This window comes from Mobula hypostoma, chromosome 22 (assembly GCF_963921235.1).
Source record: "Mobula hypostoma chromosome 22, sMobHyp1.1, whole genome shotgun sequence".
Lineage (NCBI taxonomy): Eukaryota > Metazoa > Chordata > Chondrichthyes > Myliobatiformes > Myliobatidae > Mobula > Mobula hypostoma.
This window is the reverse complement of record NC_086118.1, coordinates 21,089,321-21,116,382: the sequence shown is the minus strand read 5'-3', so window position 1 is coordinate 21,116,382 and position 27,062 is coordinate 21,089,321. Positions and strand designations below refer to the sequence as shown.

Here is a 27,062-nt window from a genome sequence, read left to right as displayed (position 1 = left end):
CATTATAAATCCCTCAAGTATATCCACAACTTTATAATTAATACTGAAGTTTCTGTAACAATGACTTTGTATGCATGCTGATATATCAATCCTGTGTAATCTGAGAAATGGGAGCTTAGAATAGCTTCTACACAAAATAGATTTAATATTATTAAAATAAAGATTAATGATTGGCAGATCAGATCTAACTGATATTAACTAATAGCTTGCAGAAATATCACTTTGCAAATTGGTAAGAATTACTGACTGGTACAGGTTTAACACTCTGAATAGCTGAATTCCTTCCTGTCTCCAATTTTAGGGCATCACTTTTTTAGTGATACCAAACTCCTGTAGTGTCAGATATTTGTTTGCACCAAGTAGACAATAGAAAAATAGAATGAAATTCTCCACCCAGAGGACAGACCTTTTTCACCATAGTGATGTTGACCTTGATGCTGGATTAAGCCTGTATTTATAGTCTCTTTGTTCTTTCTTTTTCAATCTTCTTCTTAATATCAAATTTTCAAACAATACCATGAATTGATACAAAGCTATTGGGATTACATTGTTGATAATCAGTATATATAGACAAAAACACAGTTAATACATAAATATTAACCTCCCAAAATCTTACTGAGTACAAATAAGTAGTATATAGAAAAAAAATATACAAAAATATCATGGAAAAAGAAAAAAGAAAAAAAAATGTCCCAATAGGGAAAAAAAAACCCTAATCTAAATCAAACTAATCAACTAAATTAAAAAAGAAAAAGAAATGGGCTATTATGTAACATCAGATAAAACCAATAGTGTCAGTAACTCTGTTCCTCTCTCCATATATTTAAAAGTAGCAGAATAGAATTGGAGAGGGTCAAACTACAACATATGAAAGTATCAAATAAATGACCTCCAAGTCTCTTCAAATTTAATAGAAGGATCATAAGTGACACTTCTATTTTTTTCTAAATTTAAACGAGGCATAGTTTGAGAGATCCATTGAAATGTAGTAGGAGGATTAATCTCTTTCCAATTCAATAGTATGGATCTTCTAGCCATTAATGTAACGAATGCAATCATCCGACATGATGAAGAGGTCAAATGACTTTGTTCTATCATTGGTAAACCAAAAATTGTAGTAATAGGGTGAGGTTGTAAAATCAATATGCAGAACAATTGAAATAATATCAAAGCTTCTTTCCAACTGTGATAAGACTGTTGAATGGATCCTGACCCAGATCAGGGCCGTACCCTCTAAATATCCGGACCTGCCTCTCGTTTTGCACTACCTTACTTTCCATTTTCTATTTTCTATTTATGACTTATAATTTAAATTTTTAATATTTACTATTGATTTGTACTCCAGGGAGCGGGAAGCGCAGAATCAAATAGCGCTGTGATGATTATACGTTCAATTGTTTGGCGACAATAAAGGATAAAGATATCTTTCCAATATTTCTTCAACAGAGGACATGACCAAAACATATGAGTTCAGGAAGCTGTCTCAGAATGACACCTGTCACATATCGGATTTATATGCAAGTAATAACAAGATAATTTATCCTTAGACATATGAGCCCCATGTACTACTTTAAAACTGTATCAACACATGTTTAGCACATACAGAGGAAGAATTAACTAATTGAAATTTTTTTTCCCATTTCTCTGTAGGTAAAGTGAGGTTAAGTTCCCTTTCCCAATCGTTCTTAATTTTATTAGATACATCTGGATTAATTTTCATAATCATATTATAAATAATTGCTATTAAACCTTTTTGAGAGGGATTTAAATCTAAAATTTTTTCCATAATATCCATTGGATATAGATTCAGAAAGGTAGTAAGAACAGTATTTAAGAAGTTTCTAATCTGTAAATATCTAAAGAAGTGGGATCTAGGTAAATTATATTTATTAGATAATTGTTCAAAAGACATAAAACAATTTTCCAAAAATAGATCACAAAATCATATTATTCCTTTTGTCTTCCAGACCAAATAAGCTTGGTCCATAATAGAGGGTTGAAAAAAAAATTAGATATAATAGGGCTTACTAAGACAAATTGATTCAACCCAGAAAATTTTCAAAATTGAAAACATATTCGAAGAGTATATTCAACTATTGGATTATTCATCTGTTTATTCAATTTTGAAAGAGCAAAGGGAAGCGAGGTCCCTAAAATAGATCCCAATGAAAACCCTCGTACGGATTTACATTCACGATTTACCCAATGTGGACTAGAAATTGTATCCAAGTTTTATGTCCAAAATTTTAAATATCAAATATTAATTGCCCAGTAGTAAAATCTGAAGTTGGGCAATGCCAAACCACCCTGCTTTTTGGGCTTCTGTAAGTATCTTTTACCTGATCTAGGATTTTTGTTCTGCCATATGTATGAAGAAATTTTAGAGTCAACATTATCAAAAAAGGATCTTGAAATAAGAATTGGCAATGCTTGAAATAAATATAAAAATTTAGGTAAAATAATCATCTTAACAGCATTGATCCGGCCAATAAATGACAAAGACATTGGTGACCATTTAGTAAAGCAAACATTTAATCTGATCCAATAAAGGTAAAAAATTAGCTTTAAATAAATCCTTGTGCTTCCTAGTAATTTTGACCCCTAAATAAGTAATTGGTAACCAATCTGAATGGTAAACATTCATAACTTGGAACCTGCATGTTTAACGGAAGAAGTTCACTCTTTGTAAGGTGTAACCATTTTGTACTGGCAAGGGGCATACATCCTAATGCACCCTGTGCTGAACTCTTTACCATAAACTTCCCAAAATGCCTTCAGCATCCGGCAATCAATTGGCTGAGTTATCCTGGGTCAGAGACAGGATCCTCTGATGACAGAATATTCCATGTAATGGGTGACAAAAATCTGTGATTAAGTCTTTTCCCACTTCTAGTAGAGAGCATCTGTAAAGGGAAAACCAATAAAAGGCACAAATTTTACATAGAATTTATCTTGCATCATGATTACCAATATATACTGTATGTTTGACATCACAACAGTGCTTATTCATTTTACTTGTAGATGTTATGCTCAGAAATTACAAGGATTCGATGGTCAGGCATTCACAACTCTTCTTATAACCTGGCCTTTGGGCTTATCAAATGTTTCCATGTGTTGTGCTCTGGGATTTTCTCTTTAATTGATACGGAATCTACCTTCACAATTTTTTATTGTGTTGATACAAATTTTGCATAATTCTTATCTTTAAAATAAAATGTTATACCTTTTGTGTGATAAACTGTCTGGTGTAAATTGTTAGTGAGGGCAATCTTAAGAGTTGGTTGGTGATAGTTTAAAAGTCCCAATCACTTCCTAAAGAGAAAATACTTCTTACAGCATGCTGCAGTGTCAGAGAGTGGGACAGGTCACTATCCACTCATCTTGGTGTGTAAGACTGCCAGGCCAGCGAGGTGGTAGGGATGGGTGCAAATACACCATTCTCTTAACACCAAAACTGATTTATTTTATAACTTCCAAGATATAAATTATAGTTACAAATAGAGTGCATTCTTGACATATACAAATACACAATACGTTTTATGTGTTGCAAATTTATAGCAACGTACATTTATGTAGCACCCTTACTATAGAGACCCTAACAAATGTGCTCGCTTCTCCTAGATCAAACCCAAGCCAAAGATTCCCATTTGCCATTTTACGGAAGCCAAGCTCCCTTTCATCATCTGTGTGAAGCTGGTGAGTGAGAATACTTGTTTTTAATTAATAAATGTACAATGCATTAATGATAGAATCAACACAGCTGCAAGGCACTCTTTTAAACACACTGGAGTCCAGTTGTTCTGGACTTCTAACCAGGGCCCTGCTTCCATTGCTCCCTTTAAGCTCACCTGGTTCACTAGAAAATTTAACAAACTACTTTGTATCATCTCAACACTTCTGAATTGGCAGCACGATAAGGTAGTGGTTACCTTCGCTGCCTGTAAGGAGTTCGTATGTTGTCCCCGTTTCCTCCGGGTGCTCTGGTTTCCTCCCGCACTCCAAAGACGTACGGGTTGGTAGGTTAATTGGTCATTGTAAATTGTCCTATGATCAGACTAGGATTAAATCAGGGGATTGTTGGGTGCTGCGACTCGAAGGGCCGAAGGACTTATTCCAAGCTGTATCTGAATAAAGAATTAGACCTGTATTGGTGTCCTCATAGTCCGGAACTGCTACAAGGCCTCGAGCATGCTGGATTAATAAAATTTTCATGTAAATTAAGTGTGATCCTCCAGTTAGGTTTTTCCTCATCCCAGCTGGAGAATGCTTGACTGTAAAAGGTACATATCAGATCTGCAAAAAGTAATGCAATGCATATTTGGAATTAAAAGACTGCAGATGTTGAAAATCTGAAGTAAAAGCAGAAAGCACTGGAAATGTTTAATAGTTCAAGTGGAAGCTGTAGAGAGGGGAACCAAATTAAAGTTTCAGGTTAATGACCTTTCACTCCCCACAAATGCCACCTAAACTGCTGAGTACTACCAGAATTTTAAAATTGCATTCACAATATATGGCTTAAAAATCTTCTTGAATGCTGCCATTGTAAATAGTTTAAGATTTGACTTTGCCAAAAATGGACCTTGATCTGATTTGAACTAAATTCCATTTGTAGTTGTTTGGACTCAAAATTTAAGCTGAAATAGCACAGCAAGGATGCACACTTCCCACTTACCAATCAGGTAGTGAAGCAACCCAGTCTTGTTAACCACATGACTGCTCCAAAACCTCTCCTCCTTTTCAGATCTGGCTCTAGGTACTTCACTTGCATTGTTCTCAACCAATTCATAAGAACTGGGTTCAGATTATGCATCATTGAGCAAAACCTGACATCATAAATGGTTCTGATGCTTCACTCCCAGATGAGCTCAACACCTTTTATGCACGCTTTGACAGAGACAATAAAGCTACGCCTGTGCGAATCCCTCTGGCAGCCCTGTGATATCTCTTTCAAAGGCCAACTTCAGAACATCTTTCAAGCGGGTGAACTCTCGCAAGGTGCGGGGCTTGATGGTGTACCGGGTAGGACGCTGTGTCAGCCAGCTGGTGGCAGTATTCAAGGACGTCTTCAATGTCTTACTGCTGCAGTCAGAGGTTCCTGCCTGCTTCAAAAGGGTATCAATCCTACTGGTGCCAACTAAGAGTAGGGTGGGTTGCCTCAATGACTATCTTCTCTGATCAATTGCTTTGAGAGGTCGATCTTTGGTAGAATTAATTTTTGCCTAAAGGACCTGGACCCACTGTAATGTGCCTACCACCATTATAGGTCTACAGATTTTATATAAAAAAGATTTGAGTTATTTTAGTAATAATAATACAGAAAATATTACATAAATACATGGGTTTCCCTTTGTGGCTTCCTGTTAGTGGCTGACCTGCGCATGGATAATAGGGTTCAAATGTTACATGAGACGGACAATTGTAGTCACCTGCCACAAAAGCAATAGTAATTCAACTGCAAAAAGAAAGTGGCGGACTTCTGGTTAAGATGGCGACAGCTTAAGTCGCTAAAACTATTGCTCCGCTCCATTTCATACACCTGCATTTTTTTATTTTACTTCTTACTCTTCCTCCCGCTATTGAATCTACTGGCTACGCAATGAGTGTTCCTAAGGCTACTAAATCGGCAAAAAAAGACATTCCATCGGGAGCCACCTTGAGTGAAATTGTGATGCTGTTAGAAGAAACCTGACAAGATAGATTTTCCTGATTTGGTTCGTTGGAATTGAAACTGGATAAACCTAACTCTACACTGGAGAATCACATTCAGCGTTTATCACAAGTTGAAGAAGTTACGGAGAAGCTAGATGGTCGTTGTCAAGAACTGGAAAAAGTTTGCTCTACCCTTAAAGAGCACAATAGCAAGTTAACTTCTAAAGTTATGGATCTTGAAAGCACGAGTAGACGCAAAAATCTTCGAATTCTCAGCTTGCCGGAGGCTGTTGAAAGCGGATCTCCTGTCAAATTTTTCTCGAACTTTCTATGTGAGATTTTTGGAAGTGAAATACTTTCCAGTCCTCCAGAGATCGATCGAGCGCATCGTATCTTTACATCTCGCTCAGTGGACGGCCAGAGACCACGTCCAGTCATAATTCGCCTTCATCGTTACCAAATCAAGGATTTACTAATTAAAGTAGCTCACCGATGTAAAACACTTCAATATAAAGGTCATGCTATCCGTTTAGTAGAGAACTATACACCTCAAGTTATGAGTCAACGTGATGAATACAGAGGAGTAATGAATGTTTTTTATAATTGAGGACTTTACCCTTCTCTTGCCTACGCAGCCCAGCTCCGAATCAAGCTCGAGAACGGCGATTTTAAGCGTTTCGATTCGGTCGCAGAGGTGCAGACCTTCATTGATAGCCTATCTGATACTTCAAGTTCGTCAGATATGATGTGATTTTTTTTTTCTTTTCAGCCTTTTTCATTTTTTTTTAGATAACGGTTATTTCCTTTATTTTTTTCTAATATTCTAATCTTTATCTCTTTTATTATCTATTTAATTCAATATATTTCGATATGATGGATTTCTATTTTTCAATATGGAGATTTCACTTCAAAATGGAGTTGGTGTCGCATTATGAAATTATTATCGATTCATGAAGTGACGTCTTCTTTGAACTGTTTCCTGTTTTTTTTCAGATTTCAGTCTCCATTTTCTACAAATCTAGATTTTTAAAAAATTTAAAATGAAGTTGATGTCGCATTTAATTAATTAGTGGCTTAACTATGTTGTCCTATTGAAGTGTTTTTTTTCCCATTTTCTTAATGTTACTCTCTATCTTTCATAATTTTAGTTATTCAAAAGTTAATGAACTTTTTTTTCTCTTGGTTAGATTATGTTAACTTTAAACAGCAGTCGATGCTGTACCTTTAAATTCATTTTCGGGTTTGGATTGAAAATCCCTTCGAATGGATTTTCCTTTGGCATTTTTTTTTCTTGTGTTTCAAAATGCTGTTTACGTTTTTCTTATTTTTATGATTTGGATGGATTATTTACTTGGATGTTAAAGTTTTTTTTCTATATAATTGGGTTTACAGATGATTTTTTTTGTTTATCAATTCTAGCGGGTAGGTTGGGGTAAAGTTTCTTTTTAGATAATTATCATATGTTACAATTTATAAACTTTGTATTGTTTTTTCTTATTAAGGTTAAGTTTAGTTTGCAATTCTTAAAGCTTTTTGGTGTTTTTTTCATTACTGTATTAACTGTTGGAGTGGAGACGACTAAGATGTTACCTAACTGGAAGTCAAGTAGGGGGTTAGTTTTTTTAGGGGAGAGCTTGCTGCTTTATATTTGCAGCTTTCTTGCTGTAGGTTCAGAGAGTATAGGTGGGAACTCCAATGCTAATATTATATACGGAATTTTGACATATTTGCACTATACAGGACATAATTTCGCCCTGTTTTTTTCTTCTATACCTTTGCTCCAGAGTTGACATATAAATTTCAGATATGGTTCAATGCCTGCTATCTTTTTTTTCCTATGTTCAATGGTTAGTCCGTTGAACTTTGTAAGCTGGAATGTTAGGGATTTGAATCATCCGGTTAAAAGGGGGAGGATGTTTGCACATCTTAAACAGTTTAGAGCAGAGGTAGATTTTTTTACAAGAAACACATATTCGTTACTCAGATAACTCTCGTCTTATGGCACGATGGGCAGGACAACATTTTCATTCAACTTTTCAAGCCAAGGCGAGGGACGTTTCAATTCTTATAAACAAAAATGTTCCTCTTGAGCTTCATAATAAGATTTTTGATCCTAATGGTCATTTTATTATTGTTTCGGGGAAACTTTATAATACACGGGTAGTTTTAACCAACCTTTATGCTCCTAATTCAGATGATGTAGGGTTTTTTGACCACCTTTTTTCATTGCCAGAACTAAGCTCATACTCTCTTATTTCAATTGCTGGTTGGATCCAGTCTTGGACAGATCTTCCTCTATCCCTAGACAATTAAGTAAATCTGCTTTATCAATTCAATTTTTCTTTCCAATTATGGAATATCTGATATTTGGCGCTTTTTTCATCCCTATGAAAGAAATTACTCTTTTTTTCTCACAAGAACATCATACATTTACTAGAATCGATTATTTTTTAATTGATAATCAGTTGATTCCATCCGTCCGTTCCTGTGACTATGAGAGTATGTTGATTTCAGATCATGCCCCACTTACATTGTCTATAGTTTTTCCTGGTCTCCCTCAAGTAAATAAACACTGGCGTTTTAATCCGACCTTGTTGTTGGATAATGACTTTGTAAAATTCATGGAGGATCAGATAACTTTCTTCTTAAATACTAATACATTACCTGAAACCTCAAGTCAGGTTGTTTGGGATGCAATGAAAGCATATCTAAGAGGTCAAATAATTTCTTATATAGCAAATTTGAAAAGAAAGACTCATAAAGAACGTTTAGAATTGATCAATCAGATTAAAGCCATAGACCAATTATATGCCCAGGTCAAGGATCCAGAGCTGTATAAGAAAAGAATGGAACTTCAAACTAAATTTAATCTTATTTCTACTTACCCGGTTGAACGCCAACTTTTGAGCAGTAAAAGTAAGTTCTATGTCCACGGGGATAAATCTGTTAAGTCCTTAGTTAATCAACTTAGACGTTCTAAAGCAAAACAACATATCACTAAAATTCGAATGAGTAGTGGGAATATTACTATGGACCATTCTGAAATTAATGATACATTCAGGAATTTTTATTCTCAACTTTATACCTCTGAATCCTTTAATGGTAATACTAATGTTTTGCAATTTTTAAATAGTTTAATTATTCCTAAACTTTCTTCTGATCTCAAACATAAATTGAATGAGCCATTATCCTTAGGGGAAATATCCTCTGCTATTTCTGCTTTGCAGCCTGGTAAATCTTCTGGTCCTGATGGGTTTTCTGCAGAATTTTATAGATCATTTTCTTCATTGTTCTTATCCCAACTTAGTTTAGTTTTTTCTGATTCTTTTAAACAAAATAAATTGCCTGCATCATTTGATGAGGCTTGTATTATTCTTTTAGTGAAAAAAGGTACGGATCCATTAGAATGTGCTTCATATAGACCGATAACGTAGATGTCAAAATTTTAACTAAAGTTTTGGCCCGTAGATTGGAGACTATTTTACCTTTAATTATCTCTGAAGATCAATCTGGTTTTATTAAAAATCGCCTTCCCTTCTTTAATATTAGGCGTCTTTTTAATATCCTATATTCATCTTCATCAGGGATTCCTGAATGTGTTATTTCTCTTGCTGCTGAAAAGGCATTTGACCAGGTGGAGTGGCACTATTTATTTGCGGTTTTAGAAAAATTTGATTTTGGACATAATTTTATGAAGTGGATTAAGATACTATATTCTCATGCAATTGCATCCGTTTTGACTAACTCTCAGCAATCCCAACCATTTGACCTTAAACGTGGCACCCGACAAGGATGCCCTTTAAGTCCTCTGCTATTTGATCTGGCTATCGAGCCATTGGCAATTGCATTTTGCAGTTGTACCGAATTAACTGGGATCGGGAGGGGCGGGATTGAGCATAAAGTCTCTCTATACACCGATGATTTGTTACTTTTTATATCAAATCCGACCACTTCCTTATCTTTGATGTTTTTACTTCTTGATAAATTTAGTCAGTTATCCGGATACAAACTTAATCTATATAAGAGTGAACTTTTTCCGATAAATAAAGAAGCACAAGCATTAGAATTTCAAAATCTCCCTTTTAAAGTAGTAAACAATTGTTTTACTTATCTTGGTATTATAGTAACAAGGAATTATAATCACCTTTTTGATGAGAATTTCAATAATCTTTTAAATTTTACAAAACAGAGTCAAGCACAGTGGTCACCTTTATCTATGTCTTTAACTGAGCGAATTAATGTAATTAAAATGTATATTCATCCTAAATTTTTACACTTATTTCAATCTTTATCTATATTTATTCCTAAAGTTTTTTTTGATTCTTTAGATTCTATTATCTCGTCATACCTGTGGAAGGGTAAACAGTCCAGACTTAATAAAGCTCATCTTCAAAAGCCTAAAAGAGAAGGTGGCTTGGCATTGCCTAATTTTCATTCATATTATTGGGCAGCCAATATTCGCATTATTATCTTTTGGTCCTACTTTTATAATCAGTCTATTTGTCCAACATGGGTGGCAATGGAATTGAATGCTTGTAAGAAATTATTTATTCCAGCTGTACTTGGGTTTACAGTTCCTTGCCACCTGCCAAAGTTTATTATTAATCCTGTAATCAGGCATACTCTGAGAATATGGGCTCAATTTAGAAAATGGCCTTTATAGTTTTTCCCTTTCTAGTCCTATTCTATACAATCATTTATTTCAACCTTCTATGCAGGATTCCACATTCCAAGACTGGTGTAGGAGAGGTATCAGGCGTTTTGAAGATCTTTTTAAAGACAATCGGTTTGCGGCTTTTGAACAGTTGTCTACAAAGTTTGATTTACTGAATACTCATTTATTTAGATATCCTCAAATTAGACATTTCATTAGCCCTTTAGTACCACGTTTTCCTGAACAACTTAATAAAAATGTGGTAGATTTGTTTCTTTAAATGAACCCCTTGGGTAGAGGTTTAATTTCTACTATTTATGTCAAATTTATGAATCTCAGACGAGCCCCTTGTGATAAAATTAAAACTGCTTGGGAGCATGACTTTGGTTTTTCTTTGTCCGATTCAATTCCTAAGTCAGTTAATTCAACTTCTTTATGTGCTCATCATTGTCTTTTGCAGTTTAAAGTTGTCCACAGGGCTCATATGTCTAAAACCAAATTGGCAAAGTTTTATCCTGATATTAGTCCCTGGTGTGACAAATGCAAAGGAGGTGAGGCTTCCCTTATTCATATGTATTGGGCTTGTCCTTCTTTGGAAAATTTTTGGAAAGATGTTCTTTCAACTTTATCTTCTATATTAAATTGTCATTTGGAACCTGATCCTTTGATCACTTTTTTTGGTATTTCTCGAGAATCTGACAAGCATTTGATCCCGGCTAAACGACGAACATTGTCTTTTGCCTCTCTTTTAGTTAGACGTGCAGTTCTTCTTAAGTGGAGAGATGTAGTTCCCCCTACCCATGTTCAACGGCTTAGGGATATTATGTCTTGTTTAGAGCTTGAAAAGATTTATTATTCACTTTTTAATTTGGACATAAAGTTCCATAAGGTGTGAGGACCTTTTCTTGAATATTTTCATAATTCTCACCCAGATTGACAGGTGTATTTTTTTTTCTTCCCTTGATTGTCAGATCCTGCATTTCCAGCTTTCTTTGACTTTTTTTGATTAGGTAGCAGGCTGTTTTTTTATTATTATTCATTTTTTTACTACAATGTATAGCTCTGGGGTGATAAAAGTTTATCTCAAATGTCCTTTCAAATATGTATACTTATAATATAATGGTTGGCTTGGAGTTGAACAGTGGGTGGGTTGGGTGCTTCCTTTTTTATTTTTTTTCATTTTTAATATGGGAGACTTGCTCATTTGTTAAGATATGCACTATTGTTATTTTTGTCTGTATTGCAATGATCCTTCTATTTATACCAGTGATTTTTTTTTATGCTGTAGTTTGTAGAAAATCATAAAATATTTTAAAAAAAAGTAAGTGGCATTATTTTAGGAGGTGACACACATCTAAAAAAAGAATCGACTGATAAGAGTCATCCCCTGGGGCACGTGAGCCTCTGAACAATTCTCACTCATCAAATTTTAATTAGCTATGAGTTATATTTTCCTTATATCTTCAGCAATATAGAAGTAATTAAGAATAAGTGTCAAAAACGTGTAGTTATTAAACACAAGTTCAACTGAAAGGAGTCTATGGACTGTCACAGAGAGAACTTGCTTTCACTTAACTAATTCATGATTAATATGTAAATGTATAATTTTATGCACATTGCGGGAGAAAAGCTATTATGGTTCAAATTTAATTATGCTGAGGTCTAGACTCTAATCAGGAGGCATGAATTTATATTTCAGTTGGCTGTAGAATTTAAACTCAAGTAGTTTAATAAATCTGAAGTAGAAAACAGGTAGATGACGAAAGTACTCAATTGCTTTGAAAGCTATCTGATTGATTAATATTCTTTAGGGAAGAAAATCTTATTATTGTTACTCAGTATGCCCTTTATAGAACCTCAGATCAATTCTTAATCATTCCCTGAAAAAGTTTAGCCAATAACTTAATTATATATAATCTGCTATGACAATGGATGCATCTGCTAATGAAGCTGATTTCCTATTACCATCACAAGGCAACTGGAGGTCGACAATAAATACAGCCCTTTCCACATTATTTTAAGATTTTAATTGATCTTCTATGACTTGGGAGCTTAGTTATCATATTCTGTTACTATTGTTTCATGTACAATAGGCATTGTTCAACAGGAGCCTACCACCTGCCAAAATCACACTGAATCTGAAGGAACTGTTTCACAACTTTGCTGTAGCAGTTTTGACAGAATGATAGAGTCAAAGTCATCACACAGTACAGCATGAATACAGGCCCTTTGGCCCAACAAATCTATACTGACCATAGTGCCCTCCCAGCTAGTCCCAATTTCCCACCTTTGGCCCGTATCCCTCTAAGCCTAGCCCTCCGTGTACCTGTCCAAGTGCTTCTTAAATTATACTATTCTACCAGCCTCAACCACTTTCCCTACAGCTTGTTCAAACTTCAAAGTACATTTATTATCAAAGTCTGTGTTTTTTATACAACCTTGAGATTTGCCTCCTTACCAGCCACTAAACAAAGAAATCCCAAGGGAACCCGTTAAAACAAAAGAAAAACGTCAAACACCAGAGAGAAAAAAATAATAAAAGAAAGCAAGTAGCATTCAGAATTGAAGCTCACAAAAGTGGGTCCACAGGCAGGCAGATTCAGAAGTTAGTCGCAGGCCCCAGCCTCAGTTCAGTACAGAGACGAGTGAACCGGTCCGACCCTCACCTCCAGCCCCGATACTCAGACCTTTTCAACCTGGCCCAGCGCTGAAATCGGCCTAACCTTGGGTTGTTCCTTGCGCTCGGACCTGGGCTCTGCTGCTTCAATACTCTTCCATATACAGGTTTCCCCCGCCATCCGAAGGTAGAGCGTTCCTATGAAACGGTTCGTAAGTTGGAATGTCGCAAAGCGAAGAAGCAATTGCCATTTACTTATATGGGAAAAATTTGTGAGCATTCGCAGACCCAAAAGTAGCCTACCAAATCATGCCAAGTAACACATAAAACCTAAAATAGCAGTAACATATAGTAAAAGAAGGAATGATATGATGAATACACAGCCTATATAAAGTAGAATACTTTTCCACAATAATTGCCTGCACTGTTCTCCGTAGCGAAAATCTCACGCAAGTGCCGTCGGCAGAAACACGGCGCAAGCGCTCTCCAGCAACCTTTAAGCTATGAAGCTGCCAAATCATACCAAATAACACGTAAAAATACACAGCCGATATAAAGTAGAAATAATGTATGTACAGTGTAGGTGGTGCAGTGGTCCCCACCCTCCAGGCTGCCAACCGATACCGATCTGCGAAGAATGCAGGGGTACAGCGGTAGCCGGGACGCATCCAGCGTATCTTTAAGAAAAAAGCTGAAATAAACAAGCTAATTAATTAGGTGCCACCTGGCACGTAAATGTCGGCCCAGATCAGAGGCGACGCAGTCGGCAATCGCCTCTGATCTGGGCTGACATTTATGTGCTGGGCGGCACCTAATTAATTAGCTTGTTTATTTCGGCTTTTTTCTTAAAGACGTGCTGGATGCCTCCCGGCTACTGCTGCATTTTCCACGAATTGGTATCTGTCCGCGGCCCGGGGTTTGGGGTGGTGGGACACTGGGGTGTCATCTCATCGTCGATCAGGGCAGGCAGGTCGTCTCCTATCTCTGCCTGCCTCGATGTCGAAGGTCGAGGTTCGTCATCTGCTGTGGCTGATGTGGAAGGCTTGCTTGACTGCTTAGCCTCGCGCATTTTTAGATCATACAGTTCTTTGTAAGCACTCAAACCATCCTGCAAATATGCCCTAAACCGATGTACCGTTTCAAAGTTAAAGTCGTACTTTATCATTGCAGTGAAAATCTCACGTAGTTGCCTCACGTTCAATTCCTGGACAACTTCACTTTCGGTCCATTGGCTAGTGCATTTGGTTTTGATTGTTATCCTTTCCTCTTGTAATTGCATCAGCTCTTCATCTATCAGTTCTTGGTCATGGGATGCCAAAACCTCTTCAACATCATCTTCATCAGCTTCTACAAGCCAAGCTCACTTTGTCCTTACTTCATTCACCACGATCGAAACGCAAATTATGTCTAGTTTTACGCTGAGTCTAACACCTTTACAAGCTTTTTCAGGCTTTTCCAATACCTTAGAACTCATCTTGCAAATGGCTGCTCACAAGCACGTGTTTAAGCAATGCCGGCGAGAATGCCATTCGGAATCCCGGGGAGGGCGGCTGCTCGGGGCGCACGCTGCCTTTTATTGCACGCTGCTTTTTTTCGCGTGCTGCTTTTTTTCGTAGCAGTGAAAACACCTTCTGTTAACGAAAACAGGGAATTAATGTAGGTCTTTCATAACAGTGAGGTTTCGTAAACTGAACGTTTGAAAAGCGGGGGACACCTGTACTCAAATGGTTTAACTTGTTTGATTAAATATCAGAGAATGTATACTCACCTTCTGAGTGAAAAAGTCCCTTTTAAGCCTTTCCTCTTCACCCTATATACATATATGCCCCCTTGTTTTAGCATTCTCTGCCCTAGGGAAAAGACTTTTACCATTCACGTTATCTATGCCCCTCATAATTTAAAACTCCTCATTTTCGAAAAACTCCAAGGAAAAAAGTGCTAGCCTGGTCAGCCATTCCTTATACTGCACTTTGATTTTTTTCCTTCAACCTACATTTCAACATTTGGCCTAGAATACTTCAAACTACAAACCTGAAAAGTATCTTGCTGTTTGCTTCCTCATCATCGATCTTGTACCATTACTGAGTTGTCTTTAAAACACATTTCATTTTCAATAATTTGGTTTACTTTCTCGATACATGATCTTATTGTCAAGGAAGGCATTGGACAAAAACATAATTTGCAGTGGGGTATTGCTTCTTAAGTAATTTGTTGTGTCAGTGGTTTGATATTTTAACATCCATTTTAACTGGTGCTGTACTTACATCATTTCTCTTGCAAAGAGTATAAAGTGTTGATTTATCAAAGACAATCCCCTTTAAATTCTACAGTGACCAATAATAATTGCTTATAAGATCATTACAGGTGAGGGAAATCTACCCATCCATTTATCTAATGATTATCCAAAAACACTTTGTGAAGAAGACAATGTCTGATTTATTTTGGTGTTTGCCTCCAAGAATACTTTTTTCCCCTGATTGAGTTGTTTCTGAATTTTCTCCCTTGATTTATGAGGGTGTAACATTACCAGCATCAGATACAAATTTGTAGCAGCACTGCAAATGGATCAATGTGCACATTGTTAGATATTACAAGTTCTTTAATAAGAGACTTCAGTTAAACCTTGACATGTTTTCAAGGTAGTTTGGGGACAACAAATAGGTCATGGAGGAATAAACTGCAACATTATCCAGAAATGCATTTCTTTTACTAAAATGTTACGCAGCTGTTTGCATCCCAGAGGGCTGTGCAGACTCAAGGCCGATCACAGTACCTTCAGTGAAGTTGTGTTTTAGTGAGCAAGGATACCACAGAGCAAGATGGAACTTGCTCTGGCTAAAGTAGCCAAGAATACTTAAAAAATTCACGTTCTATATTTCAAGTTCAAGCTCTGGTTTAATTGTCATTCAACCATACACCTGAACACAGCCAAATGAAATACAGCCAAGGTGCAAGATGCTGTAGCCAACTGTCACACACAGCACATTTAGCACATATAGTTACGATAGCTGAAAATACAATAGTCACAAATAAATAATATAGCCCAAGTCCGTGAGTGTCATGGTCTGCAGATTGATGGTGCATGGGATGTTACCCTGGAGTCACGATTCTGCAGGACTGAGCACACACAGCAGCTCCTCATCATGCGCTTGTGCCTCGTCACACACAGATGAATGCAACTCAGGATATCTTTCACCAAGCGAGCTATGGAGGGCAGGCAGCACAGATGGGAGAGGCCAGCCCCCTGACCCAGCACGGGTGCTAGCGCACCCACAGGAGCTTCTGCTCTCTCTCGCACTGCCTCTGGTGTCTTCTGTCCTGGGGACACAAGGACCTGGTCCACGCAGCAAACAAGGTAACGCAGCCCACCCCCTCCCTTGCCGGGGTCCACAATGAACCAGTGAACCAGACTGGCAGTATTCTACATTACCAGTGTCTAACAGGATCTTACGATCACATTAAAGACCTCCAAGACAATCGTTTGTACTGTTTGTTGGACTGCGCGCTGCCTCTGCACGACAAGTCCAGGCGGCAGCATGGACCTCAACAAGTCCAGCTCCGTGGCTATCCAGCAGCCCGCTGGTGGGGTAGACCTACAGTATTTGACGGTCTTAATATCCAGCAGAGTTTTGTGATTGTAAAAAAGAAGATATAAAACTGCATGCCACGGTTCTCAAGGAGACGTTGGATTATGTTGCAGAAGACAGAGGTTAAAAGAAGCAAGAAGAACAGATGGGACATTCTGAGGAGACCTTGGGAGAGAGAGAGTTCAGAAGAAGCAAGAAAGGCAGTTGAAGCACCCTGCATACCACAGTTCCCACGGAGACGTTGGAATGTGCATGAATAGGCACTTGACAAGGGCCAATAACAAGAAGTTAGGTTTAAGTGGAGTAGTCATTGTGTGAGCTCAGGCTTTGGCTCGTAGGCACTTTGGCAAGGAGAGATGAAGGCTGTAGGTAGATTTGTTTGTTTAATTTCTTTCTCACTTTCTTCTTGTACATTTACAGCAGTGGGATGCCATGCAGGGTAGTTAAATTACATAGATTACATAGAATAGTACAGCACATTACAGGCCTTTCAGCCCACAATGTTGTGCGGACCCTCAAACCCTGCCTCCCATATAACCCCCACCTTAAATTCCTCCATATGCCTGTCTAGTAGTCTCTTAAACTTCACTAGTGTATCTGCCTCCACCACTGACTCAGGCAGTGCATTCCACGCACCAATGACTCTCTGAGTAAAAAACCTTTCTCTAATATACCCCTTGAACTTCCCACCCCTTACCTTAAAGCCATGCCCTCTTGTATTGAGCAGTGGTGCCCTGGGGAAAAGGCGCTGGCTATCCACTCTATCTATTCCTCTTATTATCTTGTACACCTCTATCATGTCTCCTCTCATCCTCCTTCTCTCCAAAGAGTAAAGCCCTAGCTCCCTTAATCTCTGATCATAATGCATACTCTCTAAACCAGGCAGCATCCTGGTAAATCTCCTCTGTACCCTTTCCAAAGCTTCCACATCCTTCCTATAGAGAGGTGACCAGAACGGGACACAGTACTCCAAGTGTGGCCTAACCAGAGTTTTATAGAGCTGCATCATTACATCGCGACTCTAAACTGTATCCCTCGACTTATGACAGCTAACACCCCATAAGCTTTCTTAACTATCCTATCTACCTGTGAGGCAACTTTCAGGGATCTGTGGACATGTACCCCCAGATCCCTCTGCTCCTCCACACTACCAAGTATCCTGCCATTTACTTTGTACTCTGCCTTGGAGTTTGTCCTTCCAAAGTGTACCACCTCACACTTCTCCGGGTTGAACTCCATCTGCCACTTCTCAGCCCACCTCTGCATCCTATCAATGTCTCTCTGCAATCTTCGACAATCCTGTACACTATCTACAACACCACCAACCAAATGGTCCTCTTGAGGGATGTGGGAAGACAGGGAGACAACCAGTATCCCTGACGACTATACCTGCAAGAAGTGCATCGAGCTGGAGCTTCTTTCAGACCGTGTGAAGGAATTGCAGCTGGAACTGGATGAACTCCGCATCATTCGGGAGGCTGAGGGGTACAGGAAGATAGTTGCACCCAAGTTGCGGGACACAGGCAACTGGGTGACCGTCAGGAGGGGGAAGGGGGGAAGCCTCCAGTGCAGCTTATCCTGTGGCTGTTCCCCTCAACAAACGGTACACAGCTTTGGATACTGCTGGGTGGATGACCTTGCAGAGGAAAGCCATAAAGTGGTCAGGTCTCTGGCACTGAGTCTGGCCCTGTGACTCAGAAGGGGAGTGGGGAGAAGAGGAGTGCAGTACTCATAGGGGATTCCATCGTTAGAGGAGCAGACAGCAGATTCAATGGACGTGAAATAGACGCCCAGATGGTATGTTACCTCCAAGGTGCCAGGGTCAGGGATGCCAAAGATCGGGTCCACAGCATTCTAAAGAGGGAGAGTGAGAAGCCGGAAGTCACAGTATATATTAGTAGCAATGACATAGTTTAAATTCAAGCTCAAGTTCCGTTTATTGTCCTTTAGTTGTACACATGTACTGTATACCACCATGTGAGACAACATTTGGATCAAGGTGCACAACACAGTACATGTAACTCACTCACATAGCACATAAAGTAATATTACCGCAAATACATTAACAAATAATAAGGTGCATATACAAGACAAGTTAAGAAGTAAAGACTGTCATGCTACTAGCACTTCATATCTGATGAGATCTGGGTGGTGGCAGGAAGTTCAGTCGTCTCACAGCTTGGGACAAGGTGCTCTTTCCCATCCTACTAAGTCTTATCCTAATGCTATGGTACTTCTTTCCTGATGGTAGAGGCCAAAGAGACTCTTGGACTGTTGGATGGATCGTTGACAAGGCTGAGGGCCGTGCAATCTCAGCACTCCTGATAAATACCTCTAATGGGTGGAAGAGAAACTGCTGATCCTCTCAACAGTTCTCGTAAACCTTTGTAGGGACTTGCAGTCAGATACCCTGCCCTTCTCATACTGGATGGTGATGGTGCTCCTGTGCAAATTCAGAGGGGGGGGCTCACTTATCTCAATCTCTTCAGTAAGTGGAGACGCTGAGGTGCTTTCTCGAACAAAGAGGTGCTGTTGAGGGACTAGGTGAGATTGTCCATTATGTAAACTCCCAGAGTCTTGGTACTCCTAACTCTCTCCACAGAGAAGTTACGTATGTGCAGTGAGGAATGGTCAGCCTGCACCTTCCTAAAGTCCACAATCATTTCTTTGGTCTTGTCCATGTAGAGGCTCAAGTTGTTGTGCTTGCACCATTCTACCAGCCACTCTTACCTCTTCTCTGTACACCGTCTCAGCATTGCTGTTGAAGGGCCAACCACTGTTGATGATTCAGTTTGAATTTGGATCTAGCAATGCAGTCATGCGTTAGCAGTGTGAACAGCAGCGGGCTGAGCAGACAGGCCTGGGGAACGCTGGTGCTTAGTGTGATGGAGCTGGAGATGTTTCTGCTAACACTGACTGGCTGTGGCCTTTCTGTCAAGAAGTTCAGAATCCAATCACAGAGAGGTGTGTTGAGACCCAATGAGGACAGTATATCCACCAGCCGTTAAGGGCTGCTTGTATTGAATGCTGAGCTGAAGTCAATATACAGCATCCTGGCATATAAGTCACTACTTTCCAGGTGGGACAGGACGGAGTGGAGTGCAGAGGCTATGGCATCATCAGTGGACTGATTTGTGAGATAAGCAAACTGGAAAGGCTCCAATGTCACAGTAAGATGGGATTTAATGCAATCCATAACCAGCCACTCAAAACACTTCTTTAATATTGAGGTCAGTGCCACTGGACAGTGGTCATTGAGGCAAGTCACTGTTGCCCTCCTGGGCACCGGAATGATGGTGGCCACCTTGAAGCTGAGAAGACAGTGGACTGTTCCAGAGGGATGTTGAAGATGTCAGTTAGAACCTCAGTTAACTGGGCTGCATAGTCACTGAACACCCAACCAGGTATGTCATCAGAGCCCTCAGCTTTACCCTGGCTAGGGACATCCTCAGTTCAGCTGCAGCCAAACAGAGTGCCTGCTCCTCTGGGAGCGGGAGGGAAGAGGGGGCCTTCCTTGCAAGCACATCACTCTGTGCATCAAACCATGCATAAAAGACATTCAGCCCATCAGGAAGAGAAGAGTCACTGTCATTGACATGCATGGGGCTGGTAGTCTATTATGCTCTGCTGGTATGGTATGTTAACCTCTGCTGTCAACCATGGCTCCTGATTTGCCCTCACATAGATGTGTTTGATAACAGTAACGTCCTCGATGCAATTCTTTATATTGGCCGTCACAGATCTCACATATTCGTCGATGTTAATGTGACAATCATAGGTAGCCACCTCCTTGAGCATGGTCCAGTCCGTGTTTCCAAAAGAGTCCTGTAACTCTGAAGTTGCTCTCCGGCTGGGTGTCTATGTCCATTATTATAGGTAGGAAAGGGAAGGAAGTCCTGAAGAGAGAAGACAGGGAGATAGAAAGTAAGCTGAAAAGCAGGACCTCCATGGGATCAATCACTAGATTTCTGCCTATGACATGCACCAGTGAGGGTAAAAATAGGATGATTTGGCAGACGAATAAGATGAATGCGTGGCTGAGGAATTGGTGCAGGGGGGAAAGTTTTAGATGTCTGGATCATTGGGATCTCTTCTGGGGAAGGTATGACCTGTACAAAAAGGAAGATTTACACCTGAATGCGAGGGGAACCAATATCTGTGTGGGCAGGTTTGTTGGAGATGGTTTAAACTAATTTGGCAAGGGGATGGAAACCGGATTGATAGAGCTGAGGGTGGGGCAGTTGGTATGCAAAATGATGCAGTGTGTAGTGAGACTGTGAGGAAGATAGGGCAAAATTGTCGTCAGTGGGATGAGTTGAATTATACAGGACTGAAGGTGTATTTTTAAATGCATGTAATCTATGGAATAAGATAGATGATCTTGTAGTGCAGTTGGAGATTGGCAGGTATGACATGATGAGCATCACAGAATTGTGGCTGAAAGAAGATCATAGTTTGGAGCTTAGGACCATCCAAGGATACACATTGCATCAGAAGGCCAGGCAGGGAGGCAGAGGGGGTAAGGTGGCTCTGTTGGTAAAAATGAAAACAAATCCTTAGAAAGAGGTGACATACAGTCAGCTCGGAAGATGTAGAATCCTTGCGGGCAGAGTTTAGAAACTGCAAGGGTAAAAAAACCCTGATGGAAGTTATATACAAGCCTGTGAACAGTAGCAAGTATGTGAGGTGCAAATTACAAAGGGAAATTGAAAAGCATGTAAAAAGGGCAATATTACAATAGTCAGCACACCAAGCAATACACACAAAGTGCTAGAGGAGCACAGCATGCCAAGCAGCATCCATGGAAAAAAGTTTAGTCGGCGTTTCAGGCTGAGCCCCTTCATCAGGGGTTCCAAAGATGTGGAGTCAGAGTAACAAAGAGGGGAAAGGTAATTCTGGATTGGATGTTGTGTAATGAGCCAGATTTGATTATGGAGCTTAAGTTAAAGGAACCTTTAGGAGGCAGTGATCACAGTATGATAGAATTTGCCCCACAGTTTGAGAGGGACTAGCTTTTGTCATGTATCACCATTACAGTGGTATAAAGTGAATTACAGAGGAATGAGAGAGGTTTTTTTTCAAATATAAAAAGACTAAAAGAGCAGCGTGAGTAAATATTGGACTACTGAAAAATTATACTGGAGAGGTAGTAATTGGAGGAACAAAGAAATGGCAGACGAACTTAAGAAGTACTTTGTATCAGTCTTTAGTGTGGGAGAAACTAGCAGTGTGCCAGAAATTTGAGAGTGTCAATGGGCAGAAGTGAATATAGTTTGTATTACTAAGGAGAAGGTGCTTGGGAAACTGAAAGGTCTGAAGGTAGATAAGTCACCTGGACCAGATGGATTCTGAAAGAGGTAGCTGAAGAGATTGTGGAGGCATTAGTCATGATCTTTCAGGAATCACTAGGTTCTGCAATGGTTCCGGAGACTGGAAAATTATAACTATCACTCCACTCTTTAAGAAGGAAGGGCAGCAAAAGAAAGGAAATTGTAGGCCAGTTAGCCTAACTTCAATGGTTGGGATGATGTTGAAGCCCATTATTAAGGATGAAGTTCCAGAATACATGGAGGCACATGATAAAATAGGCCTGAGTCTGCATGGTTTCCTCAAGGGAAAATCTTATCTGACAAACCTGTTAGTATTCTTTGAGGAAATAACAAGTAGGACAGACAAAGGAGAGCCAGTGGATGTTGTGTAATTGGATTGTCAGCAGGCGTTTGGCAAAGTACCACACATGAGGCTGTTTAACAAGACATGAGCCCACAGTACTACAGGAAAGATACTAGAATGGATAGCAGATTGGCTGACTGGCAGCAGGCAAATGGTGGGAATAAAGGCCACCTTTTCTGGTTGCCTGTCAATGACTAGTGGTGTTCTCTAAGGGTCAGAGGTGGGACCACTTCTTTTCATGACAGAAGCAGCTGAAGTTGGCTGATCTATGACACTGCCCTGAGAAGCTCCTGCACAGTGTTCAAGGCTAGAATGTATTTGGAATGAGCTGCCAGAAATAGTAGATGAGGCAGGCACGTTTAAAATCCACAGAGATGGGACTCATTCGCCAGACAACTTAGTCAACATGGACAAGTTGAGTTGAGAAGGCCTATTTCCATGCTCTATGACTCTTTGACAAAATTGAATTTCACCTCATGAGCTAACATATTCCGCCCTAAAAGGTCCTCAAGCTAGAGAACCAATCCTGATTAATTTGTGAATCCAAAAGAGCATGGAGAATTATTAGATGTACCCAGTACGGAGGTACCAACCTGATACAACTAAAGCATAATGAGGTGCATACGAAACAAAAGAAGCATTAGCCAACAGACAATGGTGAGCAAAATGCTGGAGGAACGAGAAAGACTTTAAACACAGCTCTTGACATTGAATTGAATTGCCAGCAATAAATGCCCAAAGAGCAGCGATCTGGGTAGAGGCAGCACTTAGCAGAAATGTAAGTAGATCAGCGATATGAGTACAAGACACTCTATATCAGAGGATGGCTCACCTCCTGACTCTCTGGAGCCTTTCAACCATTGATGATTACGATGGAATAATCTCCACCTGCACCCATCAACGATCAGGAAGCTCGATTACATCTTCGATAAAAAACAACCCTCTGGATCATAAGTTCATCGAGCCCGCAGTTAATGGTAGGGGTCCAGGGCATAAAAAAGGCTGGGAACCCCTGCTCTAGATCGTTCCTCCCAAAACTACATTAAACATACATCTCCTCCGACACTGACATGCTGTAGTCATGTACCATCTACATAATGCATTGCTGCCATTCACACACTGCAGGCATCTTGAACAGCACCTCCACGTCCACAATCTTACTGAATGCCATTGCTGTCGCGGTCCTCATTTTAAAGCATTTCATTGTTCTTTTATCATCACTGGTCATATTCCTGGAAGTTTAACCTAAAAGCATAGGAGGAGTATCTTCAACAAAGGGTTGTTGCCAAAATCATACATTCCCTCCCTGTGAAGGGCTCATAAAACACACAGACCACAGCACACCACTGCTTTCTTAAAGACTATAAATGTTGTTTGCACCATTAATGGTCACATTGGGGAAAGAATAAACTTCGAAACTTTCTGATAGAATTTCATAAAGTGGGTAGGGAAATACTCTTTCCTATGCCTCAGGGCTCTGCTGGGAGCTAGTCTGGATATGGTGGGCTAAATGGCCTTCTCCTATGCTTTATTGAGTAAGAAAGCATAGAGCAATAAAGCACTGAATGGTTTGCTACAAGAAATCATTTTGTGCAATTGCTGAACTTTTAAGATAAGATTAAGTAAGCATTGTACAGTTACATACCTCTAAGCCAAATGTTAATAATGTAGTGTGTCTGTTAGTCAATGCTGTGATTGATTAATTATGGTGAACCTTTCCAAAATCTGTTATATCCATTAAGGGGTTCACCATTCTTGATGTGTGGTTGTCGAACTTGTCTGAAGTTGCATGAAGATATTTTTGGCAATCTTCCACAAGATGTTCCTCAAGGTGTTTTGCTATATAAAGACCCAAAGACGTGGGTGATAAGGCTGTTGAAAACAGTCTGCTATGCAAATTTCCTCAGATTGACACATGAATATGACTCAGAGGCAGGTCATTGCAGTCAGAGTGTGTTGAATCATCAGCTTAAATCATGATCACTCTGCAGTATAACTTCTGCATTTCATACTTTTCCTATAATTATATTTAAGTTATCAGTATATTCCTGGATCCATTATAAAGAGCAAAATACATAATTTATGTGTTATCTGCCCTGGAACACAATGACAGGTCAGATGAGAGCTACAATCTTACAGCGCTTGAGTGATTCATGGGCTATTCTATTTTAGGTTCAGATCAGAGCCTCCTCATTCCCAAGCGCCATACAAGAAGTGTCATAAGGAGGTGGCTAGGAATGGACCCAAGTGCAAGACACAAACACTGAAGTACTAGGGACAGGACTAGGATACAGGGTGAGGGCAAGGACATGGACACGAAAACCAGGAACCTGGAACAGGACTGGACCAGAGAGCTAGAAGCCCGGGCTTGGACTCCGAGCCAGAGACTGGACAAGGACCCAGTACCTGGGTCTTGCCGCTGGCTCAGACCCCAGAACTAGGCAAGGACGAGGCTTGGCTGGCAGACAGGACGAGGCTGGAGTCTTCAGGCTTGAGGCTACAGGCGAGGCTTGGCAGGAGGCAGGAGGCTGGAGCTTCAGGCTTGTGGCTAGAGACTTGAGGCGAGGCTTGGCAGGAGGGAGGCTGGAGTCTTCAGGCTTTAGGCTAAAGACTTGAGGCTGGAGGCTACTCCTGGGCAGGGCGCGGATCACCACCCGACGGAGGCAAGGGACAGGAAGGGACAGAACCCACAGCAGGCAACAGCAAGACGGCCTGGCTTACCCGACGGAGGCAAGGGACAAGAAGGGACAGAACCAGCCGCAGGGTAATGGCAAGGCAACCTGACTTACCCAACGGAGGCAAGGGACAAGAAGGGAGCTAGGTACGGGGTGGCTCCAGGACAAGACTGAAGGCGAAACGAGGTGAGAGTTACCATCAAGACAAGACAAGGCTTCAGGCAATGCAAGGCGAAACGAGAACTTCAGGTGAGGCAGGAGTTACCGGCAAGACAAAGCAAGGAAACAGAAGGCAAAGGAAGGGATACAAGGAGTAAGGACAAGAACAATCCAGCAGCCACGCCCTGGTCTCTGAAGGTATTTATGCAGCCAGCCCCAACGAGCATCAGCTGCCTCAATTAGCTCAACAAGAACAGAAACAGGGTAGAGAGGAAAACCTGGAGCAAGGGTCGATGGACCGGACCGTGAACCGGAATACGGACTCAAGAAGAGTTTTGCCTATTGTCTCTGCCTGCTCCTGCCCCACTGAACTCATGTCCTTATACCTCAATTCCATTCTATTCCCCTTGATTAAGTCCCTTTCCAACTATATTTCTCTATCTCCTCAGTATCTTCCAATTCCCTGGCTCTGACTGCCTCATTTTCACCATGGATGTTCAATCCCTATACACTTCTGTCCTCATCAAGAAGGCCTCAAAGATTTCTGCTTCTTTCTTAACGAAAGAACCAATCAATTCCTCTCCACCACCGCACTCCTCTGTCTGGCCGAAATGGTTCTCACCCTCAACAAATTTTCCTTTGGGTCCTCCCACTTTCTGCAGACTTGGGGGTAGCCATGGGCACCTGCATGGGCCACAGCTGTGCCTGTCTCTTTATTGGCTACACAGAGTAGTCCATTTTCAAAGCCTTCCCCAGTAATATTCCCCAACTCTTCCACCACAACATTGACGACTGCATTGGTGCTGCTTCATGCACTCATGCTGAGCTTGTCAATTTTATCTACTTTGCCTCAAACTTTCACCCTGCCCTAAAATTCAGTTGGTCTATTTCTGACACCTCCCTCTCCTTTCTCAATCTCTCCATCTCTATCTCTGGACAAACTGTCAACCGACATCTTTTATAAACCTACCAGTTCCCATGGTTCTGTTGACCATACCTCTTTCCACTTTATCTCTTGTAAAAAATGCTATTCTCTTTTCCCAGATCCTTTGCCTCCACTGCATCTGTTCCCAGAATATCAGAGTTGTCTTCCTTCTTCAAGGGACAGGGTTTCCCTTCTGCCACTCTTGATGTTGCCCTCACCCGCATTTCCTGTATATCTGTGCTTACCCCATCTTCACAACGCCTTAACAGTGATAAAGTTCCTCTCGCTCTAACTCCACCCCCCCCCGCCATTTTTAGCAGGAATTTCTCCGTCCGTGATTCCCTTGTCTATTCGTCCCTTCCCACTAATCTTCCTCCCAGCACTTCTCCTTACTACCAGCCCAAGTGCTACACCTGCCCATTCACCTCTCCCCTCACCTCCTGTCAGGGCCCCAAATAGTCTTTCCAATTGAGGCAACACCTCACTTGCAAATCTGCTGGGGTCTTCTATTGCGTCCAGTGCGCCCAATAAGGCCTCCTCTACATTGGTGAGACCCGTCGTAGATTGGGGGACCACTTCATCGAGCACCTCTGCTCCATCTGCCAAAAGTGGGACTTCCTGGTGGCCAAGCATTCTAATTCCAGTTCCCAGACCCACTGTGAATTGCCCCATTCCAATTCCCTCAGGGTGAAGGAGCAACCCTTGATATTCCACCTGGGTAGCCTCCAACCTGATGGCATGAATATTGATTTCTCCTTTTGGTAAAAAGTTTTTTCCCTCCCCCTCCCCTCTTCTTCTATTCCCCACTCTGGCCTTTTACCTCTCTACACCTGCCTATCACTTCCCTCTTGGGTCCCCTCCTCCTTCCCTTTCTCCTATAGTCCACTCTGCTCTCCTATCAGCTTCCTTCTTCTCCAGCCCTTGACCTTTCCCACCCCACTTGGCTTCACCCATCGTTTTCTAGCTAGCCTCCATCCCCTCCCCGAAGCTTTTTATTCTGACATCTTCCCCCCTTCCTCTTCAGTCTTAAAGAGGGGTCTCAGCACAAAGCATTGGCTGTTTATTCATTTCCATAGGTACTGCCAGGCCTTCTGAGTTCCTCCAGCATTTTGTGTGTGATACA

At 40.5% G+C, this 27,062-nt stretch overlaps 1 protein-coding gene across 1 annotated transcript in view; it reads left to right on the top strand.

Moving 5' to 3' along the window:
• b3gntl1 (UDP-GlcNAc:betaGal beta-1,3-N-acetylglucosaminyltransferase-like 1) overlaps nt 1–27,062 on the top strand; it is a 374,862-nt gene that overhangs the window by 298,557 nt on the left and 49,243 nt on the right. The window contains exon 11 of the mRNA XM_063030766.1: nt 3,622–3,696. Coding sequence (XP_062886836.1) covers nt 3,622–3,696 — 75 coding nt within the window. The remainder of the gene's footprint in view (nt 1–3,621; nt 3,697–27,062) is intronic.